At 40.2% G+C, this 24216-nt stretch overlaps 1 protein-coding gene across 1 annotated transcript in view; it reads left to right on the top strand.

Annotated features, from left to right (window-relative positions):
- Positions 1 to 24216, top strand: part of ltn1 (listerin E3 ubiquitin protein ligase 1) — a 139245-nt gene that overhangs the window by 29780 nt on the left and 85249 nt on the right. The window contains exons 8-12 of the mRNA XM_041210886.1: positions 892 to 1082; positions 7286 to 7433; positions 15226 to 16038; positions 19197 to 19238; positions 20471 to 20657. Coding sequence (XP_041066820.1) covers positions 892 to 1082; positions 7286 to 7433; positions 15226 to 16038; positions 19197 to 19238; positions 20471 to 20657 — 1381 coding nt within the window. The remainder of the gene's footprint in view (positions 1 to 891; positions 1083 to 7285; positions 7434 to 15225; positions 16039 to 19196; positions 19239 to 20470; positions 20658 to 24216) is intronic.

Raw genomic sequence — 24216 nt, 5'->3', positions numbered from 1 at the left:
GCACCCTGTCTAGTTTGCATTTGAACAATGGCCATTTGTAGAAATATCAAAGGATGTCTATTGCACATTACCTTAGCAAGAGGAAGTGATAAGTGGAGCAGAGAAAAATTACTGGAACAAAATTTATTTATTTTTGCTTTCATTCTGTTCCAACTGCTACTGCCCAAAGTGAAATTGTTCCTCAGACAGTTTTAATAGTAACAATTTGAGTAAAAAAAAGTCTGAGTCCTTTATAAGGCAAAACTGGAAAAAGAACATTGAGCTGTTTGCAGCAGAGGCCACTGAAGCTACAGTTGCAGAGCTGAGTTTTTCTTAGAATTTTTGAAGGCAGTGATAGATAAGAACGATCTTAAAACATTTTGATTGAAATGCCTTGTGTATGTAAATCTGTTCAGTTTACACCAAAAACTCCACATCTATGCCCCTATCTATCCTTGTTCCTGGCTGCTGATTTAGGCTCAGTGGAATAGTGTACAACCTCAACTCTCACATCACAGCTTATAATTTTGAACCTCTGAGGTTGGACATTATATAGATTTCTCACCACCAAATTACTCATAGATCTTTGCTACCAATAATTTTCATAGCCACTATCATAATACAGATAGTTTTTAACGAAAAGTTTAGATTTTTAGAAATACAAGTAATTGAAGATAGGAGAGAATTGTTGACATTCTGTAGCTTCTATGGAAAATTCAGGAAATTTCATCTGTAAAGATTCTAATAGCATCTTCCTATGTTCTATATAAGACTAATGCCATATGGTGATATTGTAGATAATTTGGTATCCTAATTTGGCAGGTTAAAGTCTTGGTTTCACTGACTTCATGTTTTCCATCGAGTGCTGTAATATTTTTGTAACACTATCTATTTTATTTATATTTTTGTTAGGATTGCTGGGCCTATGTAAATGCAAAGAAAGGAGTTTTGCCAAAACTATGGACAGTTCTTAAAGAAGGTGGCCGTGGCTTGGCTACTTTTGTCTATCCAAGTCTTTTACCATTTATCAGCAGGTTACCTGAAGAAATAATTGGATCCAAGATAGAGTTTTTCACCGTGTTCTTCAGCAGCTTTAGCAAGGGGTATGATTTGTTTAATATTTTCCATCACCAGTGTACTTCACTAAGATGTTATTTAGCTATTAATGACCTGGGGCAATTAACAGAACATAAATGGTGTTTTACTTAAAAAAAAATGTCTTGGGATACAGATTTCTGGAGAAGACGAGGGTGATCTTAAAAAAGGGACAATTGGGTGAATCAGTGGTATCGCATGCTGCTATTTTGTTTCTAGTTCCTGGGTTATAGTCCAGCCCACCCTGATTTCTCTGTGAATTGTAAGAGTCCAAAGTAAAAGGAGCTAGGACAGCCCCAATGCAAAAAGAATGACAAATTAGTAATGTCTTGCATGGCCCTTTGTGCTGCAAAGCTGCCTCTGATGATAAAAGCATGAATGTTGCCATCAGATGCAATGAGGAATTTGCACTGTCTTTCTGTTGGTCCAGTCAACATGCTTTGGGCTCTGCCTTTGTTGGAGGCATGTGATCTCCATTTTAGATCTGGCAGTAGTTCGGCTGAACACTCCAGCAGCCTTTTGAGAGCAGTGATTTGTTAATCTGGACCAACTTTCAGGTGACAGAAGGGAAGGTCCTGATCTGAATGTCTTGTGACTTTTTAATAATTGTGAATATACAAGATTGAAAAATGCATAGTAATATTAAAATCATCTTTGCAAGTGCATAGGAAACAGAGGCAGGAGAAGACCATATAAGACCATAAGACATAGGAGCAGAAATTAGGCCATTCAGCCCATCGAGTCTGCTCCGCCATTCAATCATGGCTGATAAATTTCTCAACCCCATTCTCTCGCCTTCTCCCCATAACCTTTGATCCCCTTACCAATCAAGAACCTATCTATCTCGGTCTTAAATACACTCAATGACCTGGCCTCCACAGCCTTCTGTGGCAATGAATTCCATAGATTCACCACTCTCTGGCTAAAGAAGTTTCTCCTCATCTCTGTTCTAAAAGGTCTTCCCTTTACTCTGTGGCTGTGCCCTTGGGTCCTAGTCTCTCCTAATAATGGAAACATCTTCCCCACGTCCACTCTATCCAGACCTTTCAGTATTCTGTAAGTTTCAATCAATTTCCCCCCTCATCCTTCTAAACTCCATCGAGTATAGACCCAGAGTCCTAAAACGTTCCTCATATGTTAAGCCTTTCATTCCTGGGATCTTTCTCGTGAACATCCTCTGGACCCTCTCCAGGGCCAGCACATCCTTCCTGAGATACGGGGCCCAAAATTGCTCACAATATTCTAAATGTGGTCTGACCAGAGCCTTATAAAGCCTCAGCTGCACATCTCTGCTTTTATATTCTAGTACTCTCGAAATAAATGCCAATATTGCATTTGCCTTCTTAACTACTGCCTCAACCTGCAAGTTAACCTTAAGAGAATCCTGGACTAGGACTCCCAAGTCCCTTTGTACTCCAGATTTCTGAATTCTCTCCCCATTTAGAAAATAGTCTATGCCTCTATTCTATCTACCAAAGTGCATGAGCTCACACTTGCCCACGTTGTATTCCATCTGCCACTTCTTTGCCCATTCTCCTAACCTGTCCAAATCCTTCTGCAGCCTCCCCACCTCCTCAATACCACCTGTCCCTCCACCTATCTTTGTATCATCTGCAAACTTAGCCAGGATGCCCTCAGTTCCTTTATCTAGATCATTAATGTATAAAGTGAAAAGTTGTGGTCCCAACACTGACCCCTGTGGAACTCCAATAGTCACCGGCCGCCATCCTGAGAAGGACCCCCTTATCCCCACTCTCTGCCTCCTGCCAGACAGCCAATCTTCTATCCATGCTAGTACCTTGCCTCTAACACCATGGGCTCTTATCTTACTGAGCAGCCTCCTGTGCGGCACCTTGTCAAAGGCCTTCTGGAAGTCCAAGTAGATAACATCCATTGGCTCTCCTTTGTCTAACCTACTTGTTACCTCCTCAAAGAATTCTAACAGATTTGTCAGGCATGACCTCCCCTTGATGAAACCATGCTGACTTTGCCCTATTTTACAATGCACTTCCAAGTATTCTGAAATCTCATCCTTAATAATGGACTCTAAAACCTTACCAATGACCAAGGTCAGGCTAATTGGCCTGTAATTTCCCATCTTTTGCCTCACTCCCTTCTTAAACAGGGGGGTTACATTAGCGATTTTCCAGTCCTCTGGGACCCTCTCTGACTCCAGTGATTCCTGAAAGATCACCACTAATGTCTCTACTATTTCTTCAGCTATTTCCTTTCAGAAATATGACAAACCTGCTCCGCCATTCAGTATGACCATGGCTAATCTTGGGCTTTAACTCCACTTTTCCACCCACTCCCCATATCCCTTGAGAGACCAAAAATCTGTCTATCTCAGTCTTTAAATATATTAAATGATGGCGCATCCACAACCCTATGGGCTAGAGAATTTCAAAGATTCACAACTCTTTGAGTGAAGGAATTTCTCCTCATCTCAGTCCTAAATGATGGGCCCTTTATTCTGAAATTGTGTCCCCTTGTTCTAGATTTCCCAGCCAGGGGAAACAATTGCTTAGTATCTACCCTGTTAAGCCCCTTAATAATCTTGAATGTTTCAATGAGATCACCTCTCATTCTTCTAAACTCCTCAGAATAAAGACCCAATTTACTCAGCCTCTGATCGTAGGACAACCCCCTGATCCCAGGGGCCAATATGTACTGCCTCCAATGCAAGTTTATCCTTTCTTAAACATGGAGACCATAACTGCACACAATTTTCTAGGTGTGGCCTCACCAAAGCTCCATACAAATGTAGCAAGACTTCTTTATTCTTGTACTCCGATTTCATTGCAATAAAGGCCAACATGCCATTACTTTCTTAATTGCTTGTTGTACCCCTTTGCTAACTTTTTGTGTTCCTTGTTCGAATACACCCAAATCTCCCTGAACATCAACATTTACAAGTTTCATGCTTTTTCTTATGACCAAAGTGAATCATCTCACTTTCCCAGATTATACTCCATCTGTCATCTTGTTGCCCACGCATCTTGATCTGTCTATATCTCCTTGTGTCCTCCTCAGAGCTTGCATTCCCACCAAGCTTTGTAACGTCAGCAAATTAGATACATTATCCTCTTTTTTCCATCTAAGTCATTAATATAGATTGCAAAAAGCTAAGGCTCCAGCACTAATCCTTGCGGCACTGTGCTAGTCACAGCCTATCAACTTGAAAATGTTCCCTGCTGAGTTTTTCCAGGTAATTCTGTTTCCATTTATCCCACTGTCTGCTTCCTGTCCATTAACCAATCCTCTATCCATACTAATATATTACCCCCAACTCCATGAGCCCTTATCTTGTGTATTAACCTTTTGTGTGGCACCTGATCAAATGCTTTTTGGAAATCCAAGCGTACCCCATCTACTGGTTCCCCTTTATCTACCCGACTAGTTACATCCTCAAAGAACTCTAATAAATTTGTCAAACAGGATTTCCCTTTCGTCAAATCATGATGACTTGTTCTAATCATAACGATGCACTTAGAAAAGCATCTAAAAACTTCCTCAATAAAAGATTCCAGCACTTTTCTAATGACTGATGTCAGGCTAACTGGCCTATAGTTCCCTATCTCTGTCTCCTTTTCTTGAACAGCGGTGTTACATTTGCTAACTTCCAATCTGCTGGGACTGTTCCAGAATCTAGGGAATTTTGGAAAATCATAGCCAGCACATCACTATCTCTTCAGCAAACTCTTTTAGAACCCTAGGGTGTAGGCCATCAGATCCTGGGGATTTGTTGAATTTTAGTCCCTTAAGTTTCTCCAGTATTTTTTCTCTATTGATATTAATTACCTTAGTTTCCTCACTCTTATTAGCTCCAGGGTTACCCTCTATTCCTGCTGTGTAATTTCAGTCTTCTGCTGTAAAGACAGGGACAAAATATTTGTTCAATGTCTTTGCCATTTCTTCATTTCCCATGGTAATTTCTCCTGTAGCTGCTTCTAAGGGACTAATGTTTACTTTAGTTGCTCTGTTGTGGCAGTGAGTTCTGTGTTCTGATCCACTCTCTGGGTAAAGAAGCTTCTCCTGAATTTCTTAATGGATTTGTGCACCTGGAATTGCATGCGACAGACACATGGCCTTAAATTGAAATGCTACCTGTTCCCCGGCAGCAATATAATACTTAGAAATGAAGCGTGATAGTGCAGCAGATTGGAGCACCAGTATATAATGCCTTCAGTTGATAGAGCATGCAGCTTTATTTGATTACTCCACTGAGTGCATTTTTAGCTCCTTCTCTGAAGGAATGCCAAGATAAGCTCTGCATTTCCCCACATAAACATGGAAAACCTTGCTAAACCTGCACACTCCCTAGCAGTAATGTGGTTTGTGTAATTGGAGCTGTATCTTGCCAAGAGGGGGGCCAACAAGAACGTGCATTTATAGTAGTACAATTAACACAAACAGCATCTTAAGTCGCTCATATAAAGCTTTAAAACAAAAAAAAATCAAACATTGAGCCAGGAAGGAGGTCTAAAGAGGGATAATCGAAGGCTTACTCAAAGAGGTGTTTTGAGTAGTTTTTAAAGGAGCAGAGGGAGGTGAAGAGGTGGAAAGGTTATTCAGCTGGTAGTACCTAGCTGGATTAAAACTCTGCTGCTAACAAAAGGTAAAAAAAATATGTACAAAAGACCAAAATCAGAGAAATAGTGTTTGGAAGTGGCCTGAATAGAAACAATGTTTAGCTGGTAGGGGAGGTTAAAGGAAAAACTCTAATTTTCTTGCACTGCTATCCGATTTGTTCGTTTCACATAATGCTTTTAGGAATTTTCCTGTCCATGTTTCTTAGTGGACTTATTATAATGGAACAATTTTGAAAGAGCTATTGGAATACGATTGACCAACATAGAATTAATAATCTTATTCCAGGATGTTTCTCATTAAAAACAGAAAAAACACCTTTTCAGTGGGAATAAATGGAGGTTTAATTAAAAGGACATTTCAGCTTTATTCTAAAGCATATGGAGTCTTGAAAGCGTTTTTGTCAGTTTTACTTAATGTGGAATAAACTCCAGAGCTGTATGTAAATACCGTGAAGTGGAAATCCAATGCAGTATGTGGCCAGCTTAACTAATTAGAGCAATTTTGCCTTTTTAGAAATAGCGGAAATGTTAATAATATAATAAATGATGTAATGAAAAGATGCACATGAGACAATGGTGAAGAAATTGTTAAGTATATTGATTACTATCTAGCTTGCATAGATTTTTACTGCAACATGCAATGAAAAGTATTCCAATGTACATGATGAAGTAGGGAAGGTCTTTTTAGCTGTGCACGTGGTATCTACCACTACCAAGTTGTGAGCTTGTTTCAGATTATCAGGTCTACTGCAGAAAGTTGGCATGGTTGTAATCTCCTGTAGCTGTGTGTGCATCTTGGCACTGCCTCCATTTAACTTGCATTGTCCCCTCCCCTAAGAAGAATGGTCAGTCCTCCTATAATGAAGGAACTATAGGTAGGAAATCAGTAGCTTCATCATTTCACTATTTTACCTACATAAGCTGTGACTCTGATTACAACAGTATCTCCATTGATTTCTGAACATTGCCTTGTACTGTATAAGCCTTTTTTAAGGTTTATATTTTTGGTAGGATTATATTTACTTCTGTTAAAAATGTTCCAACTCTTTATTTCTAAAGCAATAAGATTGGCTTTGGCTCATGATTGTATAGTTGTTACTTGCACTAAGTGATCAAAGTATACTATGATCAAAGGGTAATTGAATATAACTTCAAAAGTTAGTTCATCAAAGGGCACCTTGTGAATTTTTAATGCTTTCCCCTTTCTAATGCTGACACTGATTTTGAAAAAAGGCTGAATTTGTTTAAACCCTTATCCTGTCTCGGAAACCTCATCTTGTTATCCTTTTAATCAAATCTAAGGTTGTATCCAGGTAGAAATGCTAATTAGCTATTGTCTAGACCTCCAATTTCATTCTATCTAGAAATTACACTGACAGTTCAAAGTATAACCATCTATACAATGTCCAAAACATTCCTAAACACCTCTCTGTGAGTCTACCCAGTCAACACAATTGCTTTTACCATTGTGGTGTACAAAATTATTTGGAAAATTTATGAACTAATGAATATATAAACTCTTTTTGAGGACAAAATGTTTACAACTTTTTGTAGCAATAATTTTGAGAACTAATTTCTCAAGTGATTTAAAAAGGTATTCTTTTGTTATTGTTGAATAGATTACTGAGTGAGCGTGCCTTGATGAGCTGCACTGAGAGTTCAGCAATTGTATCAGCTTTTATGGAATGTTTGCGCTTCACTCTACACCAGAATCTCGGAAAGGCTGAGGATCAGCAGAAACTCCAACAGATGCTCATAAATGAACAGGTATATGAAAACTACAGCTAACATTTCTTTAAAAATGTTGAGAATTTGTTGCTGAAATTGAAAGCTAAAAAGAGTCTGGAAATAGAACCTGTCGCCCATTAATCAACACCATTATGCACTTCAATACTGTAGTACCATTTCACCATTGATGATTTTTCCTCTAGTTGTCTTTTTTCCTGTGAGGTTGTTTTCTCATTCCATTCCCTTTTTTGAGTTTTGTTGAGTTGTGCAATATCCTTGACCAAGAGAATAGGTATGAATCTTGCTTAAGCACGAGGAGCAGGCTATGGCATCTTTCCCTTTTGCCCAGAGAATCTGGTCATTAGTATTTCTACAAAAGGTAAGATTGATAACTTGCTGTGTGGAGGATTGTGGACACAAATCTGCAACCTTATCAGTCTTTGGTATAACATGTTTCAGAAGCAACAGACTTCATCATGCCTTTTGAATTTGGCTTTAATGCATTTTGAATTTGGCTTTAATGCACTCTTTAAAAGTCATCCTTTATTTTAGATATTGTTACAAATACAAAGTCTACAAGATTGTTATGTTTTGGCACTGTCTCTACTTTAAGGTAAAATAGAGGAATGAAGGGGGGTCATGTGACCTGCTCTGAATTCTGTCCGATAACAAGCCTTGGATGGCTTGGTTGTTAAAGGGGAGCTCAGGTTGTCTTACTGAGAAGGAATTGCTAGATGCTTACATCTGCTGACAATGGTAAGAGCAGTTGTGCTGACTGGGTAGACTCACATGGAGATGTTCAGGAAAGTGATGTTTTATATACGGCTATACTTCGAACTGTCAGTGTAATTCCTAGAATGAAGTTGAAGGTCTAGATGATAGCTAATTAGCATTTCTACCTGGATGCACCATAGAACCCTAGAAAAGTTACGGCACAGAAAGAGGCCATTCAGTCCGTTGTGTCTGTGCCAGCCAAAAAATGAGAAAAAAAGAAACTAGCCACTCATTTTTAATCCCACTTTCCAGCAACTGGCCCGTCGCCTTGCAGGTTGCAGCACTTCAGATGCATATCTAGGTACCTTTTAAATGTGCTGAGCATTTCAGCCTCAACCACCAATTTAGGCAGTGAATTCCAGACACCCACCTCCCTCTGGATGAAAATGTTTTTCCTCATGTCCCCTGTGATCCTTATACCAATCACCTTAAATCTATGCCCCCAGTAATTGATTCCTCAGCTAGGGAAAACAGGTCTTTCCTGTCTAACCAATAATTTTGTACACCTCAATTAGGCCACCCTTCAGCCTCCTCTGTTCTAAGTAAAACAACCTTAGCCTATTCAATATTTCCTCAGCTGCAATTTTCCAGCCCTGGCAACATTCTTGTAACTCTCTGTATTCTCTCCAGTGCAATTATGTCCTTCCTGTAATGTGGCGACCAGAACTGTACACAAAATTCCAGCTGTGGCCTAACCAACGTTTTATACAGTTCCGTCATTGCATCCCTGCTTTTGTATTCAATACTTTGTCCAATAAAGAAAAGCATTCCATATGATTTCTTTACCACCACATCCACCTTTCCTGCCAATTTCAGGGACATGTTGACATACACTCAGATGCCTCTCACTTCCTCAACCTCTTTCGATATCTTACTACTTATTGAGTATTCCCTTGCTTTGTTTTCCCTCCTCAAATACATTACCTCACAATTTTTTTCGGATTGAATTCCATTTGCCACTTTTCCGCCCACTCAATCATTCATATCATTGTGGCTGGACAGCTACCCTCTTCACAGTCAACTACACTGCCAATTTTTTGTCATCCACAAATTTCCCAATCGTGTCTCCCACGTTTAAGTCCAAATGATTAATATATACTGCAAACAGCAAGGGCCTCAACCTTGAGCACTGTGGAACACCACTGGAAACCTCTTTCCATTGACCATTACCCTTTGTTTCCTGTTGCTGAGCCGCCTTGGCTCCAACTATCCACCTTCCCTTGTATCCTGGGGATCTCACTTTTCTGACCAGTCTGCCACGTGGGACCTTTTCAAATGCCTCACTAAAATCCGTATGGACAACCTCCACTGCATGACCCTCATAAATCTCCTTGTTACTTCCTCAAAAAAATTCTATTAAGTTAGTAAGAGCATAAGAAATAGGAACAGGAGTAGACCATTTGGCCCCTCGAGCCTGCTCCACCACTCAACAAGATCATGGCTGATCATCTTGTGTTTCAATTCCCACATTCCCATCTATCCCCAATAACCTTTTATTTCCTTGCCTAACAAGAATCTACCTCCCTCTGACCTAAAAATATTCAATGATCCTGCCTCCACCACCTTCTGAGGCAGAGTTCCAAAGTCGCACAACCCTCAGAGAAAAAAATTTCCTCTCATCTTTGTCCTAAAAGGGCAACCCCTAATTTTAAAAGTACCCCATAGTTCTGGACTCACCCACAAGAGGAAAGATCCTTTCAAAGCCCATTTTGTCAGGGCCGTTCAGGATCTTGTATAATTCAATCAAATCACTCCCCACTCTTCTAAACTCTTGGAAACAAGCCCAGTCTGTCCAACCTTTCCTCATAATACAACCCACTCATCCCAGGTATCAATCTAGTAAACCTCCTTTGAACTGCCTCCAATGCATTTACATCCATCGTCACATAAGGAGACCAATATTGCACAAGGTATTCAAGGTGCGGTCTCACCAATTCCCTTTATAACTGAAGCATAACATCCTTACTTTTATGTTCAATCCCTCTTGTAATGAAAGATAGCCTTAGCCTTCTTAATTACTTGCTGTATCTGTATACTAAGTTTTTGTGATTCATGTACTAGAACACCTAGACCCCGCTGCACCTCAGAATTATGCAGCTGTCTTCATTTAAGTAATACTCTGCTTTTTTATTCTTCTAGCCAAACTGAACAATTTCACATTTTCCCACATTAAACTCCATTTGCCAGATCTTTGCCTGCTCCCTCAACCTATCTATATCCATCTGCAACCTCATGTCCTCTTCACAACATACTTTCCTACCTATCTTTGTGTCATCTGCAAATTTAGCTACCATGTCTTCACTCCCCTCATCTAAGTCATTGACATAAATCATAAAAAGTTGAGACCCCAGCACAGACACCTGTGGGACCCCACTAGGCACATCCTGCCAATTCAAAAAATACTCATTTATGTATACTCTCTGCTTTCTGCCAGCCAGCCAATCTTCTATCCATGCTAATATGTTATCTCCTACACTATGCGCTTTTATTTTCCATAATAACCTTTGCTGTGGCACCTTATTAAATGCCTTCTGGAAATCCAAGTACAGTATGTCTACAGGCTCCCCTTTATCCAATGTGCATGTTACCCCTTGAAAAAACTCCAATTAATTGGTTAAACATGACTTTCCTTTCACAAAACCACGTTGACTCTTCCCAATTGCCTTGAGCTAACCGCCTTAATGATTAATTCTAACAACTTCCCCATGACAGACGTCAAGATAACTGCCCTACAGTTTCCTGTTTTCTGTCTCCCTCCCTTCTTGAATAGAGGAGCTTTATTTGTTACTTTCCAGTCTGATGGAACCTTTCCAGAATCTAGCAAACTTTGGAAAATTAATACCAGCACATCGACTACCTCATTAGCCACCTCTTTTAAGACCCGAGGATGTAGTCCATCAGGACCCAGAGATTGCCAGCTTGCAGCTCCACCAATTTTCTCAGTACCATTTCCCTAGTGATTTCAATTTCCTCAAGTTCCTCTCTCCTTTTCACCTCCTATTACTGGAATATTTTTTGTATCCTCTATGGTGAACACAGAAATAAAATATTTGTTCATTTCTTCTGCCATTTCCTTATTAACTCCCCACTGTCATTCCCTAGAGGACCATCACTCACTTTACTTACTCTTTTCCTTTTTATATACCTGTAGAAACTCTTGCTATCCATTTTTACATTTCTAGCTAGCTTCCTCTCATACTTTAATTTCTTTCCCTGGTTAACCTTTTAGTCATTCTCTGCTGTATTTAAATTGTGACCAATCATTTGTCCTGACACTTATCTTTACGGAGTTGTATGCTTTTTCCTTAACTACTTCAATTAACCATGGATGGTGGGTCCTCCCCTTAGAATTTTTCCTTATAATAGGAACATACTTATTCTGGATACTCTGAAATATCCCCTTAAATGTCTGCCACTGTTTCTCTATTGATCTCTCCTCTAGCCTAGTTTCTCAGTTCACTTCAGCTAGCTCAGCTTTCATCCCCAAATAGTTGCCCTTATTTCAGGTTAAGATACTACCCTTAGACCTACTCTTCTCCCTTTCAAACTGGATGTAAAATTCAATGATGTTGTGGTCGTAAGACACGATCTTCCCCTAAAAAAACCATGTTGACTATCCCTGATCAATCCGTGCCTTTCTAAGTGACAGTTTATCTTGTCTCTCAGAATTGATTCCAATAATTTGCCCACCGCTGAAGTCAAACTGACCAGCCTATAATTTTCTGGCCTATCCCTTGAACCCTTTTTAAATATTGGTACAATGTTCACAGACCCCCAGTCCTCCTGGTACCCTGCCTGTACCTGGTGAAGATTGGAAAATGATCCTCTGAGTATCTATTTCCTCCATGGCTCCCTTTAACAACCTGGGATGCAGTCTATCCAGCCCTGGTGATTTATCCACCTTCAAGGATGCCAGTCCCTCCAGTACTTGCTCTCATGCTGCTTGTATCTAATATTTCACACTCCCCCTCCTTAACTAGAATGTCTGCATCATCCCTCTCCTTGGTGAAGACAGAGACAAAGTACTCATTGAGATCTTGCCCTCAACTCGCAAGTTACCATGCTCATGTTTGATAGGCCCTACCCTTTCCTTCGTTATTCTCTTGCTCTTAATATACCGGTAAAACATTTTTGGGTTCTCTTTGATTTTACCTGCCAACATTTTTTCATATCTTCTCGTTAATTTCCCTTTTTTACTTCACTCCTGTACTTTCTATACTCCTCTAGGCTTTCTACAGTATTAAGCTTTTTGTGACTGGCATAAGCTTTCTTTTTCTGCTTTATCTTACCTTTTATGCCCCTGGATAATCAGGGGCCTCTAGATTTAGCAATATCACCCTTTTTCCTTTGTGGGGCCATGTCTACACTGTGCCCATAGAATTTTGCATTTGAATACCTGAAACTGATTTGACACCGTTTTCTCTTTTAGTACCTGGATCCAGTCCACATTTGCCAGTTTACCTCCCTGCTTTGTAAAATTTGTCTTCCTCCAATTTAGAACTTTTACTGCTGTCCTATCTTTGTCCCTTTCCATAATGATGCTAAATCTAACTGTATTATGGTCACTATCTCCAAAAGGACTCCCCACTGCTACTTCATCCACTTGCTCAGCTTCATTTCCTAAGATTAAATCTAGAATTATGCCCCCTCTCATTAGGTTTGGGACATGTTGGCTGAAAAAGTTCTCTTGAATGCAGTTCAAGAATTTTGTGTCCTCTGTTACCTTCACACTGTTTGTATTACAATTGATATTAGGATAGTTGAAGTCTCCAACTATTACCGCCCTATTGTTTTTACACTCAGAAATTTACCTACATCTGTGCTCTTCTAACTCCCTTCCACTATTTGGGGGCCTATTGTACATCCCTAGCAATGTGGCAGCCCCTTATCTTTCTGAGCTCAACCCATATGGCCTCATTTGATGCTTCATTTAGTATACCATCCCTCCTCACAGCTGTAATTGTTTCTTCAACCAATATTGCTACGGCCCCATCTTTTTAAATCACTCTCTCTATACTGCCTGAAAAGTCTATATCCAGGGACGTTGAATTGTCATTTTTGCCTCTCTTTAAGCCAATTTCTATTATAGCGATGATATCATGCTACCATATATCAATCTGTGCCCTCAGCTCATTGGCATTATTTGCTATACTTTGTGCATTGACATATACACCTTTTAACACTGCCAAATTCCTGTGCTGTACACTTTTCAACCTGTGCTGCTTCTGTCTTTCAGAGTCACTCAATAATTCTCCATCTCCCGCTCCCTGCTCTGAACTTGCTGTCAGGTTCCCAGCCCCTGCCAGTCTAGTTTAAATCATCCCCCCGCCCCTGCCCCAACAGCACTAGCAAATCTCCCTGCGAGAATATTCGCTCAGTCCTGTTCAGACATAGACCATCTGGCTTTATACAGGCCCCACCTTTCCTAGAACTGACCCCAATGCCTCAGAAACCTGATGCCCTCCTTCCTACACCAACTTTCCAGTCATGTGTTGGCTGGAATTGCTCAATTTTCCTATTTCTAAACTCACTTGCATGTGAACTGGGCATAATCCTGAGATTACTGCTTTTGAGATCTTACTTTTCAAACTCCTTCCTGGCTCCTTAAGATCTGCTTTCAGGACCTCATCCCCTTTCCTACCTAAGTCATTGGTACAAACATGGACCACAACCCCTAGCTGATCACCCTCCCCCAGAAGAATGCCCTGCAGCCGCTCCATGACACCCTCCCCCAGAAGAATGTCCTGCAGCTGCTCCATGACATCCTTGTCCCTGACACCACATCCTTGTCCCTGACACCAGGGAGGCAACATACCATCCTGGAGTCACATCTAGGGCCACAGGAATCCTGTCTGTTCCCCTAACTAATGAATCCCCTATCACTACTGCTCTTCCTCTCTTCTTCCTCTCCTCCTGTACAGCAGAGACGCCTGTGGTGCCACAAACCTGGCTGTGACTGCACTTCTCTGAGGAACCAAGTATCCAAAACAGAAAACGATTGGCGAGCAGGACCTTGGGGGATTCCTGCACCACCTGCCTAGTTCTCTTGGACTGCCTGGTGGTCCCCATTCCCTTTCTACCTCCAGGCTCCTAAGCTGCGGTGTGCTCAAATGATTCATTTTGTCTGGGAGATGGGCTTTGGGAAGGGAAGTTCGTAGAAAGCCATTATAGTGTTGAGTTACAGAATTCCTAAGATATCACTGGCCCTCATGGACACAAGTCACTCTGCAAAAATCTGAGAGTGGGAGCGAGAGCAGAAGATAGAGCAGCTAATTCGGCATCTGAAGGAGAGAAAATACTGCTTTTGTTCACCACGCACAACACAGATGGGAGCTTGTGCTCAGATTGAAGAGGCTAAATTTGTGATGATTTAAGGGAGGTTGGAAGATTTGCCTTACCCAGGGCAGAGAGAAGGAATCTCTAACATAATTCACACAGTAGAAGTCCGTTCTAGGATTAGATGTTGCCCAGCTGGGAAAGGCTATCCGGATTGGCAAATAGCTTTGGACTGGCTCCAGGAGAATAAAGTGTCTACTTAAAGGACAGTCTAAAGTGCAACCATGGTGAGGAATTCTTGATCCTAATAAAAGTCACATGGTGGGATCTTTTCTGTCATTTAAAGTTTAAGTTGCCTACTAACTAGTGTTTAGATGAGTGTTGCTTTTAGTTTGTTCCAGTGACTGTCTTCAAACTTGAAATCATGCCTGTGATCCTTTCAATCAGTCAATGGAAATTTAAATATCTTCTTAAAAGTTAGCGGTCTCTACATTATTATTAAACTTTGTACTTGTCAATAACTAACATTTCATTTGCATGAGATGACTAGTGTGGTAACATTTAACATATCAGATTGCTGGAATGTAGAGTTGTTCATGTTTGCCCACACAATAAGCTTGCTTGTCAGATATTTTAAACAGTTGAAGTTGTGTGTGTGACATATGGGAAGGAGAACATTAACAATGTAAAACACTTTTTTTCTTTCATTCTAAATATTCACAGCCTGTACCTGTTAGTGTAATTTCTGAAAGAATAAATTTGAACTTCTTATTTCCTTCAGCTACTACCTCTTTTACATTCTGCGTTGAAGAATCCCAAACTGCAAACCAACACTTACTCCCAACTCGCAGACACCCTGGCCTCGTGGGAAAGACACACTGATAATCCAGATATAGAAGAGTGGGCTGATGCATACAAAAGACTATTATCTGATTTTTGGGTTGGTCTTTCTCAAGCCTGCATGTTTCAGCTAGGCAGTACAGAAGCTGATAAAAATTTATTAGAAGGAGTTTCTTCTTTGCTCAAATGCTTGAGAAAGCCTGACAGCGCTACAAAACAATCTGTGAAAAAGAAAGGAAAAATCAGGTTTATTGACGAAGAAGAAACTGAGAATCACAACATCAATGCTACCAATCGTCTGGAAGAATTAACTTTTGGAACTAAGAACGCTTTGGAGTCTGAAAATTTGGGGGATACTTCCAAACAATTACAGGACAACCATCCTGCCAGAACAGTCCCTTTGGAAGGCCTAGTCTGTGAACTTGCCAAACTGAGCATGACCTTTATTAATGAACAGAACTCTGAAGTGCATCTTACATTTTTGACTACATTGGTTAGCTCATTTCCATCAAGGAAGCTATTTACTACTTTGCTGGAAAATGACAACCCAGGGAGTGCTGAAACTTTCCTTGAAGCAAGTAATGAAGTGAAAACGATGGCAAGTAACCCTGCTATACAGTTTCTGATTCAGAAACTACTCATCTGGATGAAAGAATCTAGAACTGACTTAAATTGTTTGGTTGATATGCTCTACAGTGTTCTTCATTGCTGCCATAACAATGAAAGGAAGATAATACTGAATCAAATCTCTGAGGTAGGTAAATAAATATAAGAAATAAATGGCAATTCTGTTTGCCATTTTTTGTAAAGATTAGATCAATAGTTCTGAAACACGTTCAAGACAGTTTTGTTCTGTTCATGCCAGCAATGGACATTCATATCAGCAGCACATAGAGTCCTTGTGGCAGAGAAGGAGGCCATTCAGCCCATCAAGTCCATACTAGCTAGAGCAATCCAGTCAGTCCTTTTCCCCTGCTCTATTCCAAAGCTTTGATGGTTTATTCCCTTCAAGTGCTCATTCAACTCCCTTTTGAAATCATTTATCACCTCTATTTCCACCACTCTCATAGGCAGCAAATTTCAGGTCATTAACACTAATTGTGTTTAATAAAAAAGTTCTTTCTTACACCTGTAACACTTACATTGCCATGAGTCTCTTTTTTATCTTGCTCCTCACTCTTTCTCTCTTTCATTAATGTTCTTCTCCCACCCTTCCATCACTTCTGTTTCCTTTCACTTTTCTTTCTCTCTGCAATTTTCCTCTATTTCCTGCAGCTTTCATGGTGCCAGCTGTGAAAACCAGTGAATATAGGGTATGCATAGGATGAGCTGCAACGAAATAGGTAGCAGCAGTAGGGCAGGAGCAGGCTGCTCTAAGAGCTCAGAGTGTGTGTGTTTGAAATAAGTGGAAAAAAGAGTTATAAAATAAGAGCCATGTGCAACTAACATGGTTTGCAGTCTAACGGGAAAATTACTGCAGTACCATTCTTGTTTTGGTTAATAAATTGTTAATTCTGGTTTTTCCAGTCTTTTATTGTGATCCATCTGGTCAGGTCTAACATGACACCAGTGGGCATGCCTATAATTTGAGGACCACTGGATTAAATCAACTGTAGCAAATGCAAGTTGTGAATAGAAATGTGGTTCTGCACCCTTTTTTAAGCTCTGTAATGGTTGACAATACAACTTCTGTAAACTTAAACATTTTTTCTTGGTGTTCAGGTTGCACTTACACATCATTCTAGCTTTGTAGCAAAGTTCCTTCCGCTTGGGCATAATAGGGAAGATACTGGGCAGGATTTTCCCAGCCCCAGTTAGCAGGATGGGAAGTGGAGAGGAGGATTGGGCTACAAAAGTAGCGATGAGCTGCAGCGGGACTGGATGCGATTGGACTGCCTGTGGAATGGAGCCGGTCTACCAATTTAAATACTTTAAGGCCCCATTAAGATGGATTTTCCTGGGCTGCCAGCATTTGCTGACGGTGGAACGGCACCCTACCAGCCGGGGAGGCTGCTAGCTTCATGGAGGTAATTTCTCTATGCCTCGGGTCGGTGGGGGGTTGTGGGCAAGAGAGGGCCCTTCCCCACTGTGGCCCCAGAAGGCCATCCTGAGGGGCATGCCTGCTTTGACCCCTGATTTTAATTTTTTTACTTGCCTTTTTGAGGCCACCTCAAAATGGAGGCACCCTCTTGATTCCCAACTTGCCTTAGCAGTGCCCACCTCTCCCAGTGGGGGTGCTGATGCTTTAAAGCCACCGACTCACTGATTGGGCCCACAGCCTCTACATTCCACCTGCTGTCCTTAATTGGACACTGAGCCCCGTGACGGCCTATTAGGAGGCTGCCTGCAGAAAGATTGCTGAGCCGCTCCTGTTCCTAGTAAATGGAACTAGGGCTTCCCATTTAACCCCAACAATGAGGTCCCAAAGCCTGCTATAAAATTCAGTTCACTATATTAGCAATAGTAATGTCAGATCCTATCAAATTCATACCAAAAAATGAAATAGCAGCACCTGATCATTTGAGACTGAACTTGAGATCACAGTTTAAATGCTGCCTTCTGCAATACTGGTTCAGAGATGCAAAAGGATTGCACGGTAGTTCCTCAGAATGAACTGCTTAGGGATAGTACAGATCAGAGCTTTGAGATCTATGGAGATTTTGTTTTAGTAGTGTCCTCATTGTACGCAGTGGAAATCTGGCTAGTTCAAGTACAGTTGGCATGAGGTTCTAGCTGGACAACAATTACTAAGGCTTTACGATTGACTTTTTATTTCTCCATCCTCATTGTTATTTGTTTCCTCTACCCCATTTGAATTTGTTTAATTTCCCACTCTTAACAATGCTTCTCATGTATCCAAGTGACAAGCCAAGACTGTGACCTGTTCTGGACTTCTCCGTATGCTTCATCTTGTCTTTCTTCACAACAAGTTTTTGCCATTCTCTCCTTTCTTCGAGGTACCTACTAAAATTTCAAAGACACTTAATTCAGTCTCTCCACAATCTCTCAATTCTTCCGTTGCCTCTGTGCTGTCAATCTGCTTGTCCAACATAGAGTCTTGGATGAGCTCCTATTTCCTCTAATTAAAATTTGGAAGACACCATCTTCAGCTGACACCACAAAATCTGTACACTTGACACTGATTTCTCTCCAGCCAGTATCTTGGGTTGAATTGGACTGTTCACAACCTTAGTCCCTTTCTGACCTCAAGCAGGGCGCCTGACCCCATATCCTCTCCATCATAAATTGCCTATTTCCACTTTTGTGGCATGGTCTGGCCCAGCTTTGGCCTAGCTCATTTGTTGCTGAAACTCTTATCTATGCCTTTGTCACCTTCAGACTTAACCATTTCAATGCCTTTCTGACAGCCTCCCACCTTCCACCCTCCATAAATTTTAGCTGATCCAAAACTCTGCTGCACTGAGTCCTATTTTACATTCAGTCCTGTTGTTGTTGGTCTGTATTATCTCCGGGTCTGATAATACCCCAGATTTAAAATTCTCATCCTCCTCTTTAAATCGCTATTTCTCACTATTTCTGTAGCCTCATCCATCCCTATATACCTCTCCTTCAAGGGCTCTTGGTTAACCTGACTCTTGTGCAACCCTCTCTTCCTGTTGCACCATCATTGATGACCAAGCCTTCAGCTGTCTTGGTCTCAGGTTCTGGATTCCCTCCCAAAATCTCAGCACCCCTCCATCTCTCTCACCTCTTTTAAGATTCTCCTTTAAATCCATTACTTTGAACAAACTTTTAGTCACCACTCCTAATAAATATTTTGGTTTAGCATCCATTTTTGTTTAACACCTCTTTGAAACACCATGGTATATTTCCGACGTTTGAGGTGCCATACAAATGCAAGTTGTTATAATATCACCTTTTTACTAAAGAATATTAACTTCTTCTTTGTAGATGGAACAGGGGTGGCTCATCTTGTCTCACACTATACAAAAGGTAATTTTTCATGCTATTGGTGTTTATTTACTGAGTTTAGAATGTCAGAAACCCTAGTACTTTGGGACTTTGCGTGTTCCTTGCTTCATTAGAAATGGAAGTGCAGATTTTATTGCATGGTCATAAATTTGACTATGTTCAACACTAAATCATAAATGGGTAATGTTAGTTTGATTTTGAATCCGTAGCTGTTCATTCAGCTTTCAAAATGTAAGGCTCAGTATACTTCTAAGCCACTTTCCTGAATGTCTTGAGCATACTACTAAAAAATATTTAAACTAAAGGGAATTTTAATTAAATCAAAATTCGTTGTAACTGATTTTTACAAGCTAAATTGGCAGTATTTATACTTTGAGGGCAAAAAAGCTTTTTTGTTATCAACTTTGGCTTTTCTCGTTAATACGTGACACACTTAAATTGGAAATTGGCCATTTTCATTAATCCCAGTAGGCATAACTGGTATTGCAAGCGCATGTCAACAATATGGATTTCTCCATTGACAGTTATTTTCAGTACATGTTGAAATGAAATATTGTAATTCTCTCAACAATTTTAACATAAGTAAAGATTGTATTCTCTGCACCAATTTTGAACATTTGGAGGTAGAAGGAGCTAATGCCATAGGTATGGCTCTTTTGACCATCAAAACCGTTAAACTGAATCCAGATAAGTATCTTATTCAATTTACAACATGATATTCAGAAGTGTATAAACAGTCACTTGGCAGTACAGAACTTAAAAATTGCTGAAAAGAGAAACATATTGCCAAAGCTTTTCATCTTGCACTTAGGACAATTGCTGGAATGTAAAATTTCAAGCGATCATAAGAGTTTATACTACTGGAGGAAAATGGTGCTGATTGGAAACGCAGGGACCCGTTCTTTGTGAACAAAAGGAAATATGTCCAAGCCGTTGGGCCTTTTTTGAATTACCTGGGAGCTTGGGGAGCCTATAGTTTCCCCAGTGCTTTCCATGGCAATGCCTTAGCCAATCAGAGTTTACTTACAAACCAATCAACACCCTTTTCTCCTCTGGTATAAATTGTTATGATCATTTGAAATTTGGCATTCTTGCATTCGTCCTGATGCATGCAAGATGAAAAGTTATGGCAGCATGTCTCTTTCCAGCAATATTCAAGTTTATAAACATTACATTTTTTTAAAAAACTAATTACAATGGTTATATTCCATGATAATATTTGTCCTTTCCCATTTCTAACCTGTTTCTGTCAGGCATGTGTGGATCCAATCAAGTATGCAGCTATTTCTGATTGGTTGAAAGGAGAAGTACTGGGAGAGAAGCTGGTCTTATTAACAGACAAGCTCTGTGCAATGGGAGTAACAAGTTCTTGGCCAAAAGATACTCACTCACATAGCTGGATGCTGCTTAGTCTAGCTCTATCTAAACATATCAATAATGGTGAGTACAGAAGCTTTCATACAGGAACCTTTCAGAGTGTCTCTTGTAATTACATATTACATTGAATATTCGGCCTAACCAATCCATGCTGGCATTATGGTAGAGCCTCCTTCTATCTTTCCTCATCTATATCTAGAGGGTAGTAACCCTCTAGCATCGTATGCTTGTCTAGCATCCCCTCAAATGCACCTGTAATGTTTGCTTCAACCATTCCTTGTAGCAAGTTTCACATTCTCGAAATCTAAATTTGATATAATGATGAGTTTAAAATAACAAAACAATTCTTCTGATGGAGGACTCCAGAACAGGTGGGCATAATCTTAAAATTAAATTTAGACTTTTCAGGAGTAAAACTGGGAAACACTTTTTTGCAAAGAGTGTTTTGGAAATATGGAACCTGCTTCCTCTAAAAGGTTGTGGAAGCTGTGTGGGTTGACAATTTAAAGTCTGAAATTGGTAGATTGTTGTAAAGGTAGCATAACAAGGGTATAAATCAAAGGGGTCTAAATGGAGTTGAGGTACTAATCAGCTATGATCGAATTGAATGGTGGAACATGCTTTAGGGACTGAATAAGCCACTACTCTGTTTCAAAGGACTCTTTCTTCCCAACTTCGCTAAAAATAGTGAAAGGAAAAATGCTGGATGGTATTCTTTATTTATTAGCTTTTGTTGGAAAGCTACTTTCTCCTAACACTGAGAAGCCTTAGTGTATTTTTTTAATTTGTTCACTGGAAGTGAGCATCGCTGGCTAGGCCAGTATTTATTGCCCATCCCTAATTGCCTTTGAGAAGATGGTGGTGAGCTGCCTTCTTGAACCGCTGCAACCCCTGTGGTGTAGGTACACCCACAGTGTTGTTTGGCAGGGAGCTCCAGGATTTTGACCCAGAGATAGTGAAGGAACGGCGATATATTTCCAAGTCAGGATGGTGAGTGGGTTGGATGGAACTCCCAGGTGGTTGTGTTCCCATGTATCAGCTGCTCTTGTCCTTCTAGATGGTAGTGATCGTGGGTTTGGAAGGTGCTGTCTAAGGAACCTTGATGAATTTCTGCAGTGCATCTTGTAGATGGTACACACTGCTGCCACTGTTCGTCAGTGGTGGAGGGAGTGAATGTTTGTGGTGGGGTGCCAATCAAGCACATTAAAACTAACTACCAGTTTATCTGAATTGAGAACCTAATCAGACACATTTTGCAATGATTTATTTAGTTTTGATTTCATATGAGAGCAGAAAAAAATGTTTTCCATTGTGATTTCTTTTTGCTAACGTTAATGTATGTGCATAAACAGAACACTCAGATTTCTTATACTCCCTAATGATGACGATGGTATTGGAGGTCATGGAAAGGTTAAATGAACCTGCTTATCATTAGATGCGAATTCCTCCTTCAATTTGGTCTACTGCATTCACTGTTCCCAAAGTGGTCTCCTCTACATTGGGGAGACCAAATGCAGACTGGGTGTCTGCTTTGCGGAACACCTTCGGTCTGTGCGCAAGCATGACCCAGACCTTCTTGTCGCTTGCCATTTTAACACATCATCCTGCTCTCAATGCCCACATGTCCATGTTTGACCTGCTGCAATGTTCTAGTGAAGCCCAACGCAAACTGGAGGAACAGCACCTCATCTTCCGACTAAACACTTTACAGCCTTAGGACCTAATATTGAGTTCAACAACTTCAGACCAAGAACTCTCTCTTCTATCTTCGCCCCTTTTTTAATCCCCTAGTTTTTTAAATGTAGTTTTATTTTTATCTACTTATTTTCATTTTTATTCTTTGTTTTATCCCCTTTTTTACCCCTTTTTCCATCCTTTTCCCCAAACCACTGCTCTCCCCCATCCTACCCTCAAAGGGCAATCTGTTACTTGTTCCATGTTGTTCTTTCACAGAGTGTTTACTCTTGTTCTGCAATTAACACTTTCTGCTTTCTTACCTTTATGCCACTATCAACACCTCCTTTAGACCTTCCCACTACCATTAACATTCCCTTTGTCTTTTTTTTCCATGACATCTTTGTCAGTCTCTCTTTAGTTCCCGCCTATTGCTGGCCTTATATCCAGCTTCACCTGCTCCACTCCCCCTTAAACAGTATAAATTTCATCACATTTCTAATTCTCTTTAGCTCTGAAGAAGGACCATGCAGACTCGAAACTTTAATCCTGTTTCTCTCTCCGCAGCTGCTGCCAGACCTACTGAGTTTTTCCAGCATTTTCTGTTTTTATTTTAGATGAGAATTCACGTTGTTCTTTAATACAATAATGATTTGTGTCTTAATTTGTTTCCAAAAATGGGTCCTGAAAGACAGTGAGGTACTTATTTTATCCACTAGATATGAATAAGGTACTTTTAAATTTGTTATTTTTATCACTCATGGATAATTTACATTGCTCTGTTTCTCATGTATGCAGTGTTAGCTTGTAAAATCCTAAACCCTTCCAAACATGTTGGCGAGTTTCTTTTCTTTTCCTTTCCCATCTTGAGACAGCAAGTCTTCACTTTTTCATCTTCCAAAGCACAAGCTTGCCTGAGTAAAGTTCTTTGCATTTTGTAATATAAACATGCAAGGTGAAATTTTTCTGCAGTACGATAACATTTCTAAGTTCTGCCTTTTTGATTTCATGGAGAGAAAAAAAAACCTGATATCACTTCTCTGTGCTGAAGTTTAATTTTGAAGAATAAAACTTTAGTTACAGCCTTTGAAACATGATTGAAAATGATTTTCATCTTTCCTCATGGTACATTCTAAAGTTTTAGTAAAAATGGGTATTGCTGTGCATTAAAGGAGCAAAATAAGTTTCTATCCACAATCGCCAATACTGAGAGTTCATGATCTGTTATGGCAAGGGCAAGCAGGGGCAAGGTGTTTTCTCCACTTAGGGGTGAGGGAAGGGATAAGTTTTGAAGGTGAGTCACCTTGGGATGCTCATGTGCCTTCTAACAGCCAGCTCAAAAGCATCATTGATAATAGCATGGAAATGGGTAGTCTGTCTGCTCATTTAGCTGAGTTTTGAAACAAAAACAAAAATACCTGGAAAAACTCAGCAGGTCTGACAGCATCTGCGGAGAGGAACACAGTTACAGTTTCGAGTCCGTATGACTCTTCAACAGAACTAAGGAAAAATTGAAAAGAGGTGAAATATAAGCTGGTTTAAGGAGGGGTGGAACAAGTAGAGCTGGATAGAGGTCCAGTGATAGGTGGAGATAACCAAAAGATGTCATAGACAAAAGGACAAAGAGGTGTTGAAGCTGGTGATATTATCTAAGGAATGTGATAATAAAGGTACAGATAGCCATAGTGGGGATGGGGTGGAGGGAAGGGATCAATAGGCTAAAAGGCAAAGATAAAACAACGGATGGGAATACATTTAAAATAATGGAAATAGGTGGGAAAAGAAAAATCTATATAAATTATTGGAAAAAAAGGGGGATCAGAAAGGGGGTGGGGATAATCTAAAATTGTTGAAATCAATATTCAGTCCAGGGGCTGTAAAGTGCCTAGTTGGAAGATGAGGTGCTGTTCCTCCAGTTTGCGTTGAGCTTCACTGGAACATTGCAGCA

This window comes from Carcharodon carcharias, chromosome 18, assembly GCF_017639515.1.
Source record: "Carcharodon carcharias isolate sCarCar2 chromosome 18, sCarCar2.pri, whole genome shotgun sequence".
In the NCBI taxonomy this organism is placed as follows: Eukaryota; Metazoa; Chordata; class Chondrichthyes; order Lamniformes; family Lamnidae; genus Carcharodon; species Carcharodon carcharias.
Note: the sequence above shows the minus strand (reverse complement) of the source record. Positions and strands in the feature narration are given on the sequence as shown.